Source organism: Gilbertella persicaria (genome assembly GCF_025201335.1).
Source record: "Gilbertella persicaria strain CBS 190.32 chromosome Unknown B0P05scaffold_18, whole genome shotgun sequence".
NCBI classification, from domain to species: Eukaryota; Fungi; Mucoromycota; class Mucoromycetes; order Mucorales; family Choanephoraceae; genus Gilbertella; species Gilbertella persicaria.
In genome coordinates this window covers 302912-321317 of record NW_026251979.1, presented here as the reverse complement: position 1 = coordinate 321317, position 18406 = coordinate 302912, and the positions used below count along the sequence as shown (strand labels likewise).

Below are 18406 nucleotides of genomic sequence, written 5' to 3'. Positions count from 1 at the left end.
CTGAAACATTCATTTGTCTGTTGACTCTGTTACCAGCGTAGTTAATTTACAAATAAATTGCTTATTCGAGTAAAATTTCAGACTAAAAAATATGCTTACTTGTAAAAAAATGTCAAAGCATTGCGAATCTATGTGTTGTACACTACACGACAGGTAGTCTACGGCAAACGCATTAAAATATGACATAGGTAACCATATATTTACTACTCCAATTCGATCACTCACTTTTTCATAGTCAAAATGCGTCCAGCTTAAAAAAACTATAATGTTATTTGTATGATTTAATAGCATACACTGTTGAAAAAAAAATCTACCCATTAATAAAAGTTTATACACATAAATTAAAGCATCTCTTTCTTGTTACTGTTAGTCTTTTGTGATATTTCTTTGGCTGATATATCTACTTTAACTGCTACGTTCGCCAAAATTCAGATAAATATATGTAACATTTGATCGCCAATGGTAAGACTATGGCATACAATAATTATCGTTTCATTATATCATTTCTACAAAGATATTTATAACAGACATTGACTTCATGCATAGTCATTTGTTCATTTACTAGAAATAATCATTGTATGGATTTGAAAGGCTTTTACATAAAGTTATATTGCACATCACATACAACAAGATTCAAATCTATGAAGCATTTTTTCATTAGCCTTAAGTTGATATGTCTTTTGCTCTTGTTTGAATAACAATATTGCTATTATTCTAAAAGTAGAACAACTTAAAATTTCAAAAAAAAAAAACTAGGCAGAAGCACAGTATAAAAAATATGACAACATAACAACTTGTTTATTATTATTTTTGTCATACTATTATAGATGCTCTTGAGACTTTGAGCATTGGCATAGTTCTTTAAGAAATCAGCCTCTCGTCCTTTTGTAAAACAGTTTTTCCCATTCATCCTCCTGTTTTCTGCCTTTTGTTCTTCAACGAACTTTTTTGAGAGGGCTTCCATGGCTGCTACTACTATTAATCTTTCCTGATACTTCTTGTGGCAAGGATATGAGGCTCTGGCATAGTTGAGTTTGACCCTTGAAAAGAGTGTTTTTGATTATACGTGCGAATATATAGCAAACCATCATTTGTGTACAATTGGACCCTTTTCGCATTGCCATCTTCTTCTAAAGCATTCAAGATGCGTTTGACTTGAACGCGACTATTACGACAGACGTTCAATAATACATCGACTGTCTTTTGTTTTTTTTTTGTGCAGTAGCGGAAAAAATAGCCTTTACCGATACGATTGTTCATCAATTGTCAATCATATTAGCCAGTAATGTTAAGATCGGAAGGCAAGCTACCAATAATCAGGACATTCTTTGTTGATTTAGGCCAAATTAAGTTTTTCTTAGGAGAAGCAATCCATCTTGGAAAGAAAGTGACTCATTTTAAATACTTGTGTATTCATCTTTGCTTTAACAACCAATTCGAAGCCCCCTTTTTATCTAGCCGAGTGATATATCACTCAGCCTAAAGAATCCAACAAATGAGTATAATGAACTAGCCAGTTCCTAGCTTTCTTTAAGAGAGCCGGAAAGCTATGTTGAAATTACGGGAAATGCATTTCAAGTCTGGCTGAAGCTATGATAGGTATTCATCCTATGCATGACACATATTTATTGCTTGACAGCTTGAATGTCACACAAATGTTGTACGCTAAAAATGATTATGTAATGCATATACACAGAACCTAATAATGTATAATAACCATGTTCAATGAAAAGCATTATCAATGCAACCTGACAGGTCTTTGATATCAACCTTAGTGGTTACTGACAATAGTCTATTATCGGTTTCCGATGATCTTATTCAAAAACTACACATTGGATATTGACAATTTCTGCTCATCTTTTAGGTTTTTAAGAAAGCTGAATGTATAACATTATATGTTTTACTAACCAAGGATTTTGCGGACGTGTTCAACAATAGCTCTTATGACAAAAAGATAGAACAAATACAGTCCAATATGTACAACTAAAGACACTTTTATTTAGTATTGGGCAATTCTTCAGGAACCACACTTTGATAGATTGTTCCAATCAAACCAAGTGCACGAATACGACTTTCAAGTTCTTCTTTAGAGCATTTTGTGTCTCCCAAAACTTCATCACAAACATCACGTAGTACACCTTCAATTTCCAATTTGGATCCTTTCCAAATGGCTTCTAAACCCTAGATAGACTTGAGTAACACAGCATGCAGACACACACACACTTACTTTGGCAGCAGCAGCCTCTTCCAGCTTTGCTCTCTCTTCTTCTGACAATCCCTTTTCTTCTGCTTTTTGAAGCTCACCAAATGTAGACTGTAAATCATAAGCAGTACGCAATGTGCCCACTGTTTGACTAAAAATATAACCCTTTTCTCGAAGACTATAATACATGCCACCCAAACCAAACACAGACTTCCTGCTGCTGTACTGAGTTACTTTAGAGTTGTACGTGTTACCAATCACATGCAATAGTTCAACACCATGGTTTTCCAATTTGAGATCTTCTGTTTCTTTCTTGATTGTGTTGATGAATTCTTGTTCACTGTTTGATTTGTACAAGTCCAGTTTATGAATCAATTTTTCACAAAGCACTTCAATGCGTTTGGCACGCACTATGTTGCGTTCTTGTTCAGATTCTGCTTTTTGTGCTTCTTTTTCTGCTTTTTCAGACGGTGTCAATTCGCGGTCCTCATTTTCTTCTTCTGCTGTCTCGAGTGCTTCTCGCATATCTTTTCCAATTGATATCTCACCAATAATGTCCACAAAACGATCTCCACCAAATGATTGTTTAAAGAAATCCTCAGGATCAACTAATTTTATAGATGAGTTTAGTGTTGCCCTCTCTCTCTTTTTCTTTCTTTTTTTTTACCAAATCCTCCATCAGGTTTCACTCCGTTTTCTTCACCAAATTCATTGTATCGTTTTCTTAGTTTAGGATCTGAAAGGATCTGATAGGCTTCAGAAATACGTTTAAACTAACACATATCATAAATAAGAGCTGCATCCTAAATCATAGTTTTTATTATTATTATTCTTACCTTGTCTTCCGCAGTAGGATCATTTTGATTTTTATCAGGATGGAATCTGATAGCCATTTTACGATATGCTTTCTTGATTTCATCTTGATCTGCAGTGACTTGGAGACCCAATAGTTCGTAGTATTCAGTAGACACTGGTTTTTCATCTTAAAGAAAATAAGTACACAAAAAAACAACTGCTGTTGCTTACCGGTTCCTTTTCTTCGGTTAGGTTTTGATTTGTTTTGATTGGGTTTTGTGTGTGCTTCATTGGCGTCTGTCACTGTGTATGTCTCGACTTGTTCACAAGCCCAACACTTGACGGATACTTTTTGACCCACTGTTTGTCCTTCAGGTAAAAATTCAATAGGTGTAATACATTTTCGACAAGAAGTCTTGATATAAGGTTCTGGTTTTCTTGACTCAAATACTTTTGTCATATTGTATAACAAAAAAAAAAAAAAAAAAAAAAGAGAAAAAGGGAAAAAAGGAAAGAAAGAGAGACCGCCTTTTTAATCAGAAAAAAATAATAATAATAATACAAGCCATTTGTGTAATACACTCGTTTTTATATATAGAGAGAGAAAATGTATTATATAAAAAAAAAGAAAGAAATGATATAAAGAAATGTACATAAATTCTAAATGCTGATAGTTTTGAAAATGTTTAAACCAGTACTAGCTGTGCTAACAACACAACCAGGTATTTGTCTATGGAAATGTAATTCCTTGATATCTTCTTGACCTTGATGAACAAACAACAATTGAGGAGGCACTTCAACACCATCGTTAGTCAAACGGCCTTCTTGTTCTGTATCAGGTTCAACAGACAAATCCCATAAAGTCAATTGGTTATCTGCACCAGAAACAGCCAATACAGATTCTTCTGTAGGGTGCCATTCAATGGATGTGATAGGACCATTGTGCCACTTGAAGGTAGCCACAGGTGTAGGTTGATTGCCCTTAAATGTACGCAAATCCCATACACTAAAGACACCATCATCATGACCACTAGCTAACAAGTAAGAAGCCTTCTTGTTCCAAGTAATCACATTGACATCAGAATGAGAAGCATGAATACCAACAGCAGCGCGCTTCTTGTTACGTGTGTCCCAAATCTTGACTGTTTGGTCTGCAGAACAAGAAGCAAACACATTGCGTTCAGTAGGAGACCATTGAAGGTCTTCAACAGATGATTTGTGTTCTCTGAAAGCGACATTTTCAGTATTGATACCACTGGGGGTAATTGTTGTGTGGAAAATACGACCTGTATTATCACCTGTCAAAAGACTATAGGTAGCTGTTAGTCTTCTCCCCTCCTTTCTTCCTTGTTATACTTTACCGGCCAGCATCAAGATAGGACCAATCCATAGCATAACCTTCTTCACGACCATGGTTGTTAATGTTAAATAAAGGCTTTTGGTTCATTTGAGAAGGCGCTCCTGCTACTTCTAAACTGGCTACTGCAGATGTCAAGTCCCAAATATGTACTTTGCCTGTTTCAGCCCAGGTAGCAGCAATGTGTCTATCTTGTTGTTGGGGCATAACCCTTAAACGATTCACACAACCAACATGAGGAATAGATCTATATTCAAGCACAGGATCCTCATCTAAAGCATCGGGATCATCCTCATCATCAGAGTCTATAAGAGTTGAGTATTCCAATTAAACTCAAAGACATGACTTACCATCTTGTTGAGTCTTGTGTAAAGAAGACATCTTCATAACCAAAACTTCATTGTTACGATCACCAGGAAGAGAAGTACCAGCAGCAACATAAGCAGTAGCAGGATACTATATATCCATATTTAATCTTCCCCTTCGCTCTTAGAAAAAAACTTACATTCTTTCTTTCTTCACCTAATTTGTCTTCCAAAATATCAAAACTCAGAAAGGGAAGACGCACATCAAGGTTATGAAGCATGACATACACTGAGGGATCAGCTTCCAATACTTCACCTTCTGCTAAAGGTTGACCGGGCAAATATAACTTTAAGTTTTTATCGCCCTCTTCTTCGTCATCGTCTTCCTTCATATCCACATCCATGCCTATCTATTATAAGTAAAAGCAGAAAAAAAGAGAGTCGAGTTTATGGATCTTACCGTCTTCATTATCGTTTGCTTCAGGTTCCATACTTTCGACTACTTCTTCTTCTTCCATTTCATCTTCCCAGGCATCTTCAAATTCACCCATTTCGTTCTTTTCTTCAGCATGTCTCGAGACGCCGTTGCCAAAGGCAGTAGTTTTATTTTGTCTTGAATCAGAAGGATCGGCTTGACGTTTTGACATGTTGTAAGGTGAAACAAGAAAAAAAAAAAAGATTTCAAAAAAAAAAAAAAATAAGGACAGTCAATCTGTGACGGTGATTCTTAGGCATAGGCTTAAAAACAGTATGTCTTGTCCTTCTTTCTTTTATTATCAAGACATGCCTGCATCTCTCTTCCAAAGATACGCTCCCCCCATTGCAATTAGCCATATATGAGACAATGGAAATACACTCTCAGTAGTGTTGAGTCATCTTTTTCAATTAAAAATAAAGAAGCAGGGGTTAATAGTATGATTATTTACAACTAGATTTTAAATATGAATGCCTCTTGAGGCTAGTTCATCATAGCAATGGGGTGGAACAAGTTTCTTATTCAATTCTGGCTGAATAGCTAATTCTGATCATAGATGTGAGAAATGGAATTGACTGTATGTTCACTTACCTTCAGTAGTGAAATTAAACAAAGGAGGAAGTGGTTTTCCTGTAGGCATTTTTGTGTCAGGATCACGTAGTTCATCAAAAAATGGATGTGCAAGCGCTTCTATAGCTGTTGGTCTTGCTAGTGGATTGTACTGTAAGATGCTTGACATTAAACCAATGGCTTCTGGCGGTGTTCTTAGTCTAAAGATCTATAGAGCCATAAGAACAGAATCACTGTCTGTTTAAATTTACCTTTTCAAGAGGGTGTGGTTTAATCAAAGGGAATTTATGATCATGATAATCTGGATTCATCAATTCAATCTGTTCTCTTGAAGGAGTACCTAATACTTTGATAATCTCAACCAGTTGATCAATGCCACTTTCCCCTGGAAACAAGGGTTGTCCTAGCAACAATTCACCCATCACACAACCAGCAGACCAAACATCAATCTTGATAGAATATTCAGCTGCACCAAAAATAAGTTCGGGTGCACGATAATACCGAGAACAGATATAAGATACATTTGAATCCCCTGAATTCAAAATCTTTGCACTAATGATGATAATTCAGCATCCTATTGTGTATATCATTCTTTACCTTCCAAAATCACATAGTTTCAATATGCCACTGATAGGCTCTAATAACAGGTTTTGTGGTTTAATGTCTCGATGACAGATACCAATACTATGACAATAAGCCAATGCTCTAAATAGTTGATACATATAAATCTTGACCTGCAAAATGGGTATAGGTTGTCTAATCTTGGCATAATGTCTCGCTACTCTATAAACAGTCTCTGGCACATATTCCATCACTAGATTCAAAAAGATTTCATCTTTCTAATATATATGGACACTTAATAACATACCCTGCTTTAGTGTTGTTCTTGCTTACCTTTTCACCTTGATTATAGAAATAAGCAATCAAACAACATATATTGGGATGATACATTAATCGCATCATTTCTAATTCTCGGTTCTTTCTTATTGTTAGTAATTTGCCAATTGAAGTCTATCTATTTTACCTTAAATCGTTTATCCTGCAATACCTTTTTGATAGCTGCATATTCACCGTTATGCATCAATTTCGCTTGATAGACAACACCAAATGACCCATTGCCAATCACTTTTTCATGTGTATAATGTAGTTTCATGTCTTGTCCAGTCTGACCATCCTTGGCTGCTACAATGACATGTCTCAATGGATGGGTTGGTAATGGAGATCCTATTTCATGAACATCATTTTATTCTTGATTACTTCTTTACCTGGAACAGAAGGTCTTGCCAAGTTTGTTTTCTTTTCTTCTATTCTGTTTTGTGGTTGTTGATTCATGTAACTCTTCTTTTTTTTTTTTAAGAAAAAGAGAAAGAAAGAATTTTATCCTTTTTTTTTTCAAGGCCTTTTTATTGGTGATTGATAACAAAACCTTTTTTCTTTCTACTTCAAATCCTCTTTTTTTATCGTTTTGTCAGCACAAGTAGAATATTCACCTTTACCTTCTTCTTCGCTTCATCAGCGACAGAGTTCAATACAAATAAAGCAGCAACAACAACAGAACAAGATGAAGATGTCTTTTTCAAATAAAAAGCGTGTCTGGACAATAGTTGGACTTGTGTCTGCTTGCCTTGTATTTGCATGGTTATTCTTATCCACACCTTCTTTTAGACAGTTCCAAGGTAATAAAGTAGCTATTTTATTTTTTTCTAATACGTGGTACACAACAAGATTCGCCATCAGACCATTGTACTGTTCCGTATCCAGGGAAACCACTTGTACAATACGCTGTCATGATAGATGCTGGTTCTTCTGGATCACGTGTTCATGTCTATAAATTCAATCATTGTAAACAAGAGCCTGAACTAGAGAATGAAGTATTTCACATGCTTAGGCCAGGTCTCTCTTCTTTTGCTGATGATCCTTCTTTAGCTGCTGATTCATTAGATTCCTTGTTGCAAATAGCACTTGAGAGTGTGCCTGACTCCATGCAAGCCTGTACTCCCATTGCTGTCAAGGCAACAGCTGGTTTACGTCTGTTAGGTACAGACAAGAGTACCTCGATCTTGGAGGCAGTGCGTGACAAACTAGCACACTATCCATTCCATGTAGCAGATGTGAGTATCATGGACGGTAAAGAAGAAGGTGTCTATGCTTGGATCACAGTCAACTATCTCTTGGGCAAACTCAAGCCAACAGAACAGTCTGCAGCCACATTTGACTTGGGTGGTGCTTCTACTCAGATTGTGTTTGAACCAGACAGTATGGTACCAGGTGAACATGTCTATCAACTAGACTATGCACATCAACAATATGATCTATACCAACACTCCTATCTTGGATTTGGTCTGAATGAAGCCAGAAAACGAATTAAACAAGCCATGGCTGATCTATGGACATCAGACAGCAGTGTCTATCACCCATGTCTACCTGACAACTATACAGAAATGATCCATACCTCAGGCAACGATACAAGACAAGTTCAATTGATAGGCACAAATGCAGGTCATGCTGCTTGTCGAGCTGTGATTGAACAGATCTTTGAAAAAGAAAAGACGTGTCCACTCACACCTTGTGCCTTTGATGGTGTCTATCAACCTCCATTGAAAGAGGCCTTTTTGGGTCGTGATTTATATGTATTTTCTTACTTTTATGACTTGACTCAACCTTTGGGTATGCCATCCCAATTCACTGTGCGTGAATTAGGTGAACTCTCTGAACGCGTCTGTCGTGGTGATTTAGAGTTGTTTCGACACATACCCAATGCGCCTCGTGTGATTCGAAAAGACCCCAACTACTGTCTTGACTTGACTTATACCCATGCCCTTTTAAGAATTGGCTATGATATCTCTCCTGAACGCATTGTACACACAGCTCAAAAAATACAAGATGCAGAAACAGGATGGTGTTTAGGCGCTTCTATTGCCATGATGAATGACAACCAGTTATGTTATTAACAATAAAAATTTTTACAGGGTATCATGGCAAGGACATTCTATTTCATTATGTAAATCTTGCATCTTTAGGAATTCACATAGACTTGCTGTCAAGTCATCAGGAAACCCTTTGTAGATTAAACTACTGATTTTCAAGATTCGCATGAGACGATAAATCATTTTTTGTGCCTTGCTTCTTAATGTCACATCTTCCTTAATTAAAGCATTGCCACAATACACAGTAGAAGCATGATAGAGACAATTAGGTGTGAGCTGAAAGACACACCAACCAAAACAGCGTGTCAAGACTTCGCATACCTCAATCACAGCATCAGCTGCATTCGTACACACAGTACTTGATCGCTTTTCTTGTTCTGATAAATAATAGGAAGGGGGGCTTTTGCTTCTGGAACGTCGTATGCTGCTAAGAACAGCCTTGTGCAATACAATCCAAGTTGTCTCACATTGGATCTTGAGCAATAGGGCTGCATGTGCTTGAAGTGCATCTGCGTCCATGGTTGCAGTAATATCGTGTTGTCTTTCTCTGTTTAATTTGAGCTGTTCCAGCCGCTCATAATCATGGTCATCAATACGAAAGGCTTCTGATATACACTGATTCCATTGCTTGAGATGCTCTTCTTCAGCCAACAGTTGTTTGATAGAAGCACCGCGTTCAGTTAGTTTAACGCATTTGTTATAAAATCGAAACAATTCAACAGCATAGACAAAATAAGTGTCTTTGACAATCATTTTGTTGTATTCGAAATCACACACTTGTTGAGGATCATGCAGTTGTTGATTCAGTGTAATAATTTCATAGAGATTGATATCCACTTCAGATTCATTGATGATGCTTGCCTCGCTTGTATGACAAGATAAAGTGCAGTCATTGTAACACAAGATCAAGAACATCTTGAGGTATTGTTTGCGTAAGGCTAGATCGTCAGTTGGTAAATTGGCTATACGGTGAATACCCCATTCAAATGCCACGTGTAGAGAGAGGCCAATATAGATTCTTGCTTGAGAATACCGTTTACAGATAATACAGAACATGGACATGGTTAACAAGGCTTCCATGGTTGAATGATCTGGTGGTTCATCAAACGACTCCATCAACTCATTCCGTGCACGGTCATAATAAAAGCCAGCAATTTCCTGTGCATTTTCACAGATATATTTATCATGTCGCATCACATGTAGAAACATCATAGCAAGACCAGCGTCTGTGCAAACTTGGTTACGCTTTGGGTCGCCTGATCGTTCCCAGAACGAATGCCAATTGGAAGAAAATTTGGGGTGCAGACAGTCCCAAAAGACTTGTCCAATATAATTCATGCCTGCAGGTGAGATGTTTTTTGTCAGACCGTTCAGATTCATTCGACAATGATTGTAATTCTCCAGATAGATTTCGGGACGTCGACCGATCACATTGTGCCAGAACTCAAGCGAAGACGCGTCCTGAGGTAGATCATACGATGGACTTGGTGAAGAACAAAGTAGTTCGAGAATTGTATCGTCTTCGTCTGTTAATGTGATGGAAGTGGAGGTCGTACTGCTTGCTTGTGGAGTAGGATCACCAGCCTGCAGTAATCTTATCTGTTGTACTGCCTGAATGAGTTGCTCTACACTTGTGATGTTCGTATCTAGTCTCAACATATTGCCTGGTTGAAACGATAGCAACCATTGCATTGTATTATCTTTTTTGTTACTATCGACCAGCGCTGTACTAGTGGATGAATTCTTTTGTTGAAGTTGAAATAGATGCTGTTCAAGTTGCCTTGTTTGCTCTTCTGGAGACTCTTTTTTATGCTTCACAAAATGGGTAGACGCTTTATCAAGGTCTTTTGAGATGCGATTTAAAAGTGGTGAGGTTTTCTCTATCCATGATTCTATTTCATAAAATGTTACTTGAAGTGATTCTATATCATCGTAAATGGTTCTTGGTTTTTCTTCTGTCTTGTCATTTGTATTTCTTTTTTTTGCCATATCAGTAAAATAAAAAAGAAATAAATAGAAAAGAGAGAAAAGATCAAGTTTGACTCACTACAGCATTTTAACTTCAGATTACGCTTTTTCTAGACGAATCAAATGCATTTGAATAGAGTTTTGATAAACAAAGGTAAAAGAGAGTACTTTATTATTAATAAGAATAAAAAAAATGAGTCATATCAAATTGCTTATGTTAAATGATTAGTTCTTTTTGCGTCCCAAATTCAAGGCATCTCCAAGACCAAAACCTTCAAGGATCTTGTTAAGACCAATACCACCTAAGAGAGAATTGATAATGGAACCAAGACCAAGACCATTTAGAATATTGCCTACAAGACCGAGAACACCAGTCAATAAAAGACCGACAGCAGAAAGAATTTGTAGCAAGGGACTTTGCAAGATGTTCCATAAGGGGCTAAGTTCTTTCTTTGCGTGTGGCATGTTTCTAATCTTCTTCTTGGCTCTGTCAATGGTTGTAGTAACCTCACCCGAGAGTTGAGCCAAAAGATCTGCCAAGTGATATTCTTCAGGAGAAGCCTTTCTGTTGGAAGTGTTGGATTGAGCCTTCTTAGCGATACGACCAGTAGGATCCAGACCACGAATAGCACCATTAGCTTCTTCAAGAATTTGAGAGCCTTGTTCAATCAATGGTTTAACAGTATCAACCAGTTTTTGTTCATCACGTTCCTTTTGAGGCTTGGCTTCTTCTTCATCAATGGTTTCAGTAATGCGCTTAAGGATAGGCTTGATCTTATCAAGAGACTGTTGAATACAAGTAGACATTTGGTCAGCAATCTTGCGGTATTCTTCTTCCTCAGGGTCTCCCTTAGGCTCCTTGTCTTCCTTGATCATTTGAGCCTTGCCAACGATATGCCCTTCAGGGTTGATAATGTTGCCATCGTCGTCAACAGGGAAATCAACCATTTTATGAGCAATACTCTTGTCAACAGTACCCACAATATTGTCGTCTTCATCAACAACCTTGCCTGATTTTCTGACACGAGGCGAGTGTTCATCAACCATGGTATTGGGATTGAAAGGCTTGTTCTTGTCTTCTTCTTCCTTAGGTTCTTCTTCTTGTTTGATCGTATCAGCACGACCTACGATATGACCTTCGTTGTCAATGATATCACCATCGTCATTGACCTTGAAACCATCAAACTTGGAAGCCAACTTTTTATCAACATAACCAACGATATTGTCTTCCATATCAATAACCTTGCCAGACTTGCGAACTTCAGGAGAATCTTCGTTCACACTGTCATTGGGGTTGAAGGGCTTGTTCTTATCCTCCTCTTTTTCTTCCTTGGGTTCTTCTTCTTTGATCATGTCAGCCTTAGCAACAATATGGCCTTCATTATTAATGACGTTGCCTTGATCATCGACCTTGAAGCCAGCCAATTTGGGTGCCAACTTCTTGTCAACATAACCAACCAAGTTATCATCCATATCAAAGACTTTACCAGACTTGCGTACCTCAGGCGAATCTTCATTGACACTTTCGTTAGGATTGAAGGGCTTCTCTTCTTGTTCAAACAATTTGGCCTTGGCAACAATATGTCCTTCATTATCAATGACTTCACCATCCTTATTGACCTTGAAGCCAGCCAGCTTGGAAGCCTTTTCTTTGTCAATAGTACCAACAACGTTATCTTCCATATCGACGATCTTGCCAGATTTACGGACTTCGGGAGAGTCTTCATTCACACTGTCATTGGGGTTGAAGGGCTTGTCTTTATCTTCTTCTTCTTCAGGTTGGATCATATCAGCACTACCAACGACTTCGCCGTCATGGTCAATGATATCACCATCAGCGTTGACTTTGTAACCAGCAAACTTGGCAGCAAGACGCTTATCGACATAACCAACAATGTTGTCTTCCATATCCAAGACTTTACCAGACTTCTTGACTTCAGGAGAGTCTTCATTGACACTGTCATTGGGACTGAAAGGCTTTTCTTCATCTTTAGCAACATCAAGATCCTTGACATCCTTTTCAGCGTCTTCGGCTTTTTCTTCAGTTTCCTTCTCTGTGTCTTTGACGGTGTCCTTGGCATCTTCAGCAGCGTTCTTGGCATCATCAGTAGCGTTTTTGTCTACTTTAGCATCATCGGTAGCGTCTTCAGCAGTTTCTTTAATATCTTCAGCGACATCTTCAGTGTCTTTGGTAGCGTCTTCAGCAGTGTCTTTGGTATCATCGGTAGCGCCTTCGACGCCACTGGCAGCATCTTCAGCGTTATCTTTGGCATTACCGGCAGCATCTTCAGCGGTATCTTTAGCATCATCGGTAGCGCCTTCGACGCCACTGGCAGCATCTTCAGCGTTATCTTTGGCATTACCGGCATCATCTTCAGCGGTATCTTTGGCATCATCGGTAGCGCCTTCGACGCCACTGGCAGCATCTTCAGCGTTATCTTTGGCATTACCGGCAGCATCTTCAGCGGTATCTTTGGCATTACCGGCAGCATCTTCAGCGGTATCTTTGGCATTACCGGCAGCATCTTCAGCGGTATCTTTGGCATCATCGGTAGCGCCTTCGACGCCACTGGCAGCATCTTCAGCGTTATCTTTGGTATTATCGGCAGCATCTTCAGCGGTATCTTTAGCATCATCAGTTTCTTTAGCCTTCTTTTTAGGGTCTTTGATGTCGTCTTCGACCTCATCTTCTTTAGCCTCGGTCTTTTCAAAGACTATAGATCAATTGAGTTAGAAAGATCTGAATACAATTAGATAAGTTACCTTCTTCAGTTGGCTCATCTTCTTGTTCATCATCAACCTGAGCCTTGGAATTTTGTTCTTCATCGTTATCTTCGTCACCATCATCGTCAGAGGACTCATCGTCATCATCTTGAGAGATAGGCTCTACTTTACCAATGACCTTGCCCTTATCATTGACAATAGTACCATTTTCACCGACTTTCTTTCCAGCAAGTTTTTTAAGCTTGCCTTCAACGAGCCTACCAAGAACAATGCCAGATTTCTTGTCAACGACCATACCAGACTTGTTAAGCTTTTTGCCAATCATTTGTTTCAAAAGTTCTTCATAGTCTTCTTCGTCTTCAGACTCTTCTTCGTCTTCAGAATCTTCTTCTTCTTCTTCTTCTTCTTCTTCTTCTTCTTCTTCTTCGTCTTCTTCGTTTTGTTCTTCTTCACCTTCTTCACCTTGTTCTTTGGTGTCACCAGTGTCTTTTTCAGCGGCATTTTGATCTCCGGATTCATTCGTGTCTTGTTGTCTTTGTTCTTCCTGAGACCCTTCTTGAGCCTGTGCTTGATCTTGTTGATCATTCTTTTGCTTAGCAGCAGCAGCTTCTGCAGCAGCTCTTTGTTGACTTGCTTGTTGGTTCTTCATAGCTTTAGCAGTTAAGTATGGAACAATAAAAAATAATTCGAGAATCTTATTACTATAATAAGGAGTAGAAAATACTTTTTCGATCAGGAAATAGTTCTTTTTTTTATAGCCAAGACTTTCACCAGGGCTCCAAAATGGGATGATCTTTGTGCCCACGGTAAATCATGACTTCATACGTAGATCATTGCTTGTCGTTTTCGATTTAGAATTAAGGTTCAGAAAAAAATTAAGGTTGCAGTAACACATATGTGTGAGGTAATGGTAACAATATATACTGGATTGAAGTTCAGATAGATCACATAAAAAGCCAAATTGTTTGTTTTTCCTTTTTTCTGCTTTTCTGTATTAACCATGTCTAGTTTGATTGAAAAGAAAAAGAAGTCATCAAGCAAAAACCTTAAGCCAAAGAAATCTTCAAAGCACTCTGTAGACGATATGATTGGTGAACCTGTTAAAAGCACTAAAAAGAAGAGTAATAAATCAAAAAAAATCAAGAACAAAGCATTGCCTACCTCTACCCTCGAAGAAGATGGTGTCACTGACCAAGCTAAGAATGTAACTGAGATTACTGATCAAACTGAGAATGAAGCTGGCGATGTTGTTCAAGATGCTATGGAGAAGGCTCAAGACCAAGGCGAAGGTGTTTCAGAAGAAATCAAGAACCAAGCACAGGAGACTATTGATGAGGCTCAAGAAACAATGGACAGTGAAGATGAACTTAATTTAGGAGACAATGATGCCTTAAGCACAATGAATGCCATTATGGAATACAATCGTCAATTAATGCAACGATTAAATGAACTTGAAAGTCAAGCTCAATCCCAAGGACAAGAAGTTAGCAAGCAAACTGTACAGGATACAGTTCAAGACACTTATAATGATATCAAGACTAAATATGAAAAGACACAAGAAGGCGATGGTACTAACCATTCCTTTGAACTCCCTCTTGGTGATATGATGAAGGGTTATGGTAACTTGAATACCGAACCTCTTCCTGATATTCATGATTCCTTATCAAAAAAGTCTGACAAGGACGAAGAATCTACTGTTCATGGTGGTAATAATGAAGGAAACAAGATTAGCATTGGTAATGGTGGAAAAGACGATATTGTCGTCAAGGTAGAAGCAACAAAGACTGGTATCACTTTCTCAATTCATATTCCTCGCGATTAAGTAAAATAATATTAATAAAAAACCTATTTGTTTATACTGTAATACTACTATATATATATATATAAAGGGTAAAATAGAGGCGTTTATTGATGGATAAGAATATGATATTGCACAGAGAGAAAAAATAAGAAAATATTATGATAAAAGTGTCAAGGTAATATCACCATGAGCTTTGGCTTTTAAATAGAGTTCGGCTTCAATATTAAGGTCTAGACGAAGCTTGGGCATTTTACTATTACTACTTTCATTCTGGTCTTGTTGTTGTATTTGTTGCTCTTGCTGCTGCTCTTGCTGTTGCTGTTGCTGTTGCTGTTGCAATTGCTGTTGTTTCTGTATCATTTGTTGTTCCTTGTTTCCCTTGCTGGAACGAGACTTCTTTGGCTTTTCGGTTTTAACAGGAGCTTCTTGTTGAGACATGTTTGAATAAGAGAGAAATAAAAAAAGAAAGAAGAAATTGGTTTTAAAGAAGAAGGCCTTAGTTCTAATTTGTTCTAGACGTAGATAGTGTGCCACAATCACATACATGAGTGATGCACAAATTATGTAACGCTTTGAATAAGCTCATAAACTAGCAACAATAAGGTGATCTCCTCATGTATTATGGCTTATGCTGTCATTCTTTTGTCATTTACCATTATCTTTTGCTAGCTTTGTTCATATAAACTAAGTAACTTTTTTTTACATTTTCTTTTTTCTTCTTCTTCTTTACCACCCATCTATTCAATCATGGCTCCAACAAAAGAAGCAGAAAGACCATCTAAAATAAAGGAAATTACTGAATCAGAAGAAGAAGAACCAAGCAAGTCGAAAAAATCCTCATCAAAAGACAAGAAGAGTAAAAAGTCAAAGAAGAAGAGATCTTCAAAATCCAATAGTCTTGTTCCTTCAGATCAATTGTCAGGGCTAACTGATGGCGTCATTGGAGGAGGCCAACAACAACAACAACAACAACAAGGTGGTGGTGGTAAAGGCGGACAGCAACCATTAAGTTTGCGTCTTGATCTTAATCTTGATGTCGAAATTACCTTGAAGGCTAGAGTTCATGGTGATGTGACCCTTGCTTTATTGGCTTAATTTACTATTATTATTGTTATGTTATACGCTAATAAATAAACAAATATAAACTATAATTCCAAGTTACAATATGTCAATTGTTGAATGTGCCCTACTAGGCGTTATTTAGCCGAAGTATTGTACCCTTTTGGCTTGGCAATGATTTATGTCATCCGCAATGTTTCACGAAACACGGGTCTTGTGCAACAGCATATGTCATTTCAAATGTTATTATAATACAATAGATATTTACGAATTCAAGTCTAAATGACGAATGTTTAGTACTACCATAATAATGTGGAAATAGAAAAAAAATCGCGTGGTTTATTGTAAGCCTATGGGGAATCGCTAATACAGTGGGCGAAACATAGGTCTGTACCACATGATCGCCCTTAGCATAGAAACACTCACAAGAGTACGTAAGAGATTCTGTAATGTATTATCATGCATGTCATCGCTATTTAAAAGAGGGGAGCCGAGTATAGAAAAAACTGTTTTTTCGTTAGTTTCTTGGGAAAATTAAGGAATCAAGTATAATCATTTTATTTTAAATATATTACAGTATGGTTTACAAAAGAGTTAATTTCACAGAACCTCGGATTCTTGCTTTAAGTTTGATATCAGCATCCAAATTAAGATCAAGCCTTAGACGTAATGCATTTCTACCTCCCGCCTGAGGATTAGACGCCAACTCTGGTTTTTTGAATTGTTCAGCGTTCTGTTTTAATTTGTCTGCCTGAGCCTTTGCTAACTGTTGTTGTTTATTGTCAGGTTGTTCAATTGGAGGCTTATCTTTTGATTTCTTTTTCTTGCTACTCTTTTTTGTTGAATTATTGTCTTCTTTAGATTTCTTCTTTTTTGGCTGTTTGTCCTGGTCTTCTTTCCTGTCCTTTTTCTTGTCTTTTTTAGCTTTTTCTCTTCTTTTTTGTCCTTTTTTGATTTCTCTTTATCTTGTCCTTGCTTTGATAATGTTGAATTCTGTTCTTGTATCATTTTCTAATTCAGAGGGGAAAAAAGGAAAAAAATGCATAAAAGGTTGTTAATCTAGAATGTTGTTATCCTTTTTAAAAGTGTTACACAAAGCAGAAATGATGACATGATTATCATGTCATTTAAGGGGGATCCACTCGAAATAAGGTTTATTGTGTTACCTTATTTGTTTACATGATACAAATTCATTGTTTTCATCTTAGCGCCATTTTCATTACGTGTGGATATTGTCAGATGTGTTAACCCCGAACTCAATAAAAATGTTGTAGAAACAAAGTGAGGCCTCTTTTTCTTTGTCATTCATTTTTTATATCCATGCCTCCTAAACCTACTGCCACAAAAGAAGACACTTCAAAAGACGCTTTAAAAGACGCTTCAAAAGATAAGCAAGAGTCGAAAAACAATGAAAAGGCCCAGGATTCGAAGCCTAATGGTCAAGAAAACAAGCAAGAAGGTGCTGCTAAAAAAGAGCAACAAAAGCCCAAACAAGAAAAGAAGGATGAAGATAACTCTGATTCAGATCAATCCGACTCTGAGAATGAAGATGATAGTGACGACGATAATAACGATAGTGATGAAGATGACTCTGGCTCAGATGAAGAAACAGGATCTGAAGATGATTCAGAAGAAGAGTCTGAAACTGACAATAGCGAGACAGATTCCGAAGAAGAATCTGATGAAGAAGAAGACTTGATCCCTAACCAGCTTACAAAACTCAAGAAGCAAAAAGGCGGCCTTGTCAATGGTGCCACTGACACTGCTGGTAAATTAAGTAAATCTGTTGGTGGTGCTGTCAGCGGCGGCGGTGGTGGTAGCGGCGAAAGCGAACACCCTCTTAGTTTACGTCTTGATCTTAATTTGGACGTTGAAATTGAACTTAAGGCTCGAGTACACGGTGATGTCACTTTGGCTCTTTTGCGTTAATACCTTTTTTTTGTAAACCTATCTTTATTTATTATATACAATAAATTTCTTAATGCGCTTGTCAACAAATCATTCGTTTATTCAGTACTAAAGTTTAGCATTTGAATTCAATTTTTGTCTTAGATGTTATTGAAAAGAACGTTTTTAGCCGTAAACTGGAGAAATATCAGCTTGTTTCATGTCGTACCTACCGCACAGACATTAGTTTGTTTGTTTGTGTATACATAAAATTGTTTTAAGAGCAGTATACGCAAAACATCCTTCAAATTGAAAGGGATTTACGTTCTCTGCTT

General features: G+C 37.4%; 10 protein-coding genes across 10 annotated transcripts; 4 read left to right on the top strand and 6 right to left on the bottom strand.

The window, feature by feature from the left end:
- Positions 1-1940: 1940 nt before the first annotated feature.
- B0P05DRAFT_540505 (X-domain of DnaJ-containing-domain-containing protein) lies at positions 1941-3478 on the bottom strand. Its single transcript, XM_051578080.1, has 5 exons — positions 3230-3478; positions 3040-3185; positions 2871-2976; positions 2228-2811; positions 1941-2181 (listed from the first exon to the last, which is right to left on the bottom strand). The coding sequence occupies exons 1-5, from the start codon at positions 3456-3458 to the stop codon at positions 1996-1998; spliced, it is 1251 nt and encodes a 416-aa protein (XP_051435298.1). The 5' UTR covers positions 3459-3478; the 3' UTR covers positions 1941-1995.
- Positions 3479-3503: 25 nt separating this feature from the next.
- Positions 3504-5358, bottom strand: B0P05DRAFT_540502 (WD40-repeat-containing domain protein). The gene is made up of 5 exons (XM_051578079.1): positions 5121-5358; positions 4861-5066; positions 4706-4811; positions 4360-4660; positions 3504-4307 (listed from the first exon to the last, which is right to left on the bottom strand). The coding sequence occupies exons 1-5, from the start codon at positions 5305-5307 to the stop codon at positions 3659-3661; spliced, it is 1449 nt and encodes a 482-aa protein (XP_051435297.1). The 5' UTR covers positions 5308-5358; the 3' UTR covers positions 3504-3658.
- Positions 5359-5595: 237 nt separating this feature from the next.
- Positions 5596-7037, bottom strand: B0P05DRAFT_571367 (putative glycogen synthase kinase 3 alpha; the record flags this gene model as incomplete). The annotated part of the gene is made up of 7 exons (XM_051581369.1): positions 5596-5681; positions 5727-5913; positions 5957-6257; positions 6303-6544; positions 6600-6683; positions 6730-6929; positions 6971-7037. 7 exons carry the CDS (start codon positions 7035-7037, stop codon positions 5596-5598), a joined length of 1167 nt encoding a protein of 388 aa, XP_051435296.1.
- Positions 7038-7074: 37 nt separating this feature from the next.
- B0P05DRAFT_81205 (nucleoside phosphatase GDA1/CD39) lies at positions 7075-8662 on the top strand. Its single transcript, XM_051583869.1, has one exon. It carries the CDS (start codon positions 7493-7495, stop codon positions 8654-8656), a length of 1164 nt encoding a protein of 387 aa, XP_051435295.1. The 5' UTR covers positions 7075-7492; the 3' UTR covers positions 8657-8662.
- Positions 8663-8668: 6 nt separating this feature from the next.
- On the bottom strand, positions 8669-10621 carry B0P05DRAFT_469544 (uncharacterized protein; the record flags this gene model as incomplete). The annotated part of the gene is made up of 2 exons (XM_051574502.1): positions 8669-10332; positions 10363-10621. The coding sequence occupies 2 exons, from the start codon at positions 10619-10621 to the stop codon at positions 8669-8671; spliced, it is 1923 nt and encodes a 640-aa protein (XP_051435294.1).
- Positions 10622-10825: 204 nt separating this feature from the next.
- Positions 10826-13973, bottom strand: B0P05DRAFT_586870 (uncharacterized protein; the record flags this gene model as incomplete). The annotated part of the gene is made up of 2 exons (XM_051582540.1): positions 10826-13314; positions 13364-13973. 2 exons carry the CDS (start codon positions 13971-13973, stop codon positions 10826-10828), a joined length of 3099 nt encoding a protein of 1032 aa, XP_051435293.1.
- Positions 13974-14275: 302 nt separating this feature from the next.
- On the top strand, positions 14276-15190 carry B0P05DRAFT_540494 (uncharacterized protein). The gene has a single exon (XM_051578078.1). The coding sequence runs from the start codon at positions 14325-14327 to the stop codon at positions 15144-15146; it is 822 nt and encodes a 273-aa protein (XP_051435292.1). The 5' UTR covers positions 14276-14324; the 3' UTR covers positions 15147-15190.
- Positions 15191-15204: 14 nt separating this feature from the next.
- Positions 15205-15577, bottom strand: B0P05DRAFT_540493 (uncharacterized protein). The gene has a single exon (XM_051578077.1). It carries the CDS (start codon positions 15561-15563, stop codon positions 15282-15284), a length of 282 nt encoding a protein of 93 aa, XP_051435291.1. The 5' UTR covers positions 15564-15577; the 3' UTR covers positions 15205-15281.
- A 280-nt stretch (positions 15578-15857) lies between these two features.
- Positions 15858-16248, top strand: B0P05DRAFT_540492 (uncharacterized protein). Its single transcript, XM_051578076.1, has one exon. The coding sequence runs from the start codon at positions 15873-15875 to the stop codon at positions 16218-16220; it is 348 nt and encodes a 115-aa protein (XP_051435290.1). The 5' UTR covers positions 15858-15872; the 3' UTR covers positions 16221-16248.
- Positions 16249-17493: 1245 nt separating this feature from the next.
- Positions 17494-18179, top strand: B0P05DRAFT_540490 (uncharacterized protein). Its single transcript, XM_051578075.1, has one exon. It carries the CDS (start codon positions 17505-17507, stop codon positions 18111-18113), a length of 609 nt encoding a protein of 202 aa, XP_051435289.1. The 5' UTR covers positions 17494-17504; the 3' UTR covers positions 18114-18179.
- The last annotated feature ends 227 nt before the right edge of the window (positions 18180-18406 follow it).

What these genes read in the sequence shown, in the direction of transcription:
- B0P05DRAFT_540505 (XM_051578080.1), bottom strand. Translation starts at nt 3,458, where the DNA reads ATGACAAAAGTATTTGAGTCAAGAAAACCAGAACCTTATATCAAGACT. An exon ending in TAACCGAAGAAAAGGAACCG is followed by an intron (nt 3,186 to 3,229) that starts GTAAGCAACAGC and finishes ATTTTCTTTAAG; the next exon opens with ATGAAAAACCAGTGTCTACT. An exon ending in GAAACCTGATGGAGGATTTG is followed by an intron (nt 2,812 to 2,870) that starts GTAAAAAAAAAG and finishes CTATAAAATTAG; the next exon opens with TTGATCCTGAGGATTTCTTT.
- B0P05DRAFT_540502 (XM_051578079.1), bottom strand. Translation starts at nt 5,307, where the DNA reads ATGTCAAAACGTCAAGCCGATCCTTCTGATTCAAGACAAAATAAAACT. An exon ending in AGCAAACGATAATGAAGACG is followed by an intron (nt 5,067 to 5,120) that starts GTAAGATCCATA and finishes TATAATAGATAG; the next exon opens with GCATGGATGTGGATATGAAG. An exon ending in TAGGTGAAGAAAGAAAGAAT is followed by an intron (nt 4,812 to 4,860) that starts GTAAGTTTTTTT and finishes ATGGATATATAG; the next exon opens with TATCCTGCTACTGCTTATGT.
- B0P05DRAFT_81205 (XM_051583869.1), top strand. Translation starts at nt 7,493, where the DNA reads ATGATAGATGCTGGTTCTTCTGGATCACGTGTTCATGTCTATAAATTC.
- B0P05DRAFT_540494 (XM_051578078.1), top strand. Translation starts at nt 14,325, where the DNA reads ATGTCTAGTTTGATTGAAAAGAAAAAGAAGTCATCAAGCAAAAACCTT.
- B0P05DRAFT_540493 (XM_051578077.1), bottom strand. Translation starts at nt 15,563, where the DNA reads ATGTCTCAACAAGAAGCTCCTGTTAAAACCGAAAAGCCAAAGAAGTCT.
- B0P05DRAFT_540492 (XM_051578076.1), top strand. Translation starts at nt 15,873, where the DNA reads ATGGCTCCAACAAAAGAAGCAGAAAGACCATCTAAAATAAAGGAAATT.
- B0P05DRAFT_540490 (XM_051578075.1), top strand. Translation starts at nt 17,505, where the DNA reads ATGCCTCCTAAACCTACTGCCACAAAAGAAGACACTTCAAAAGACGCT.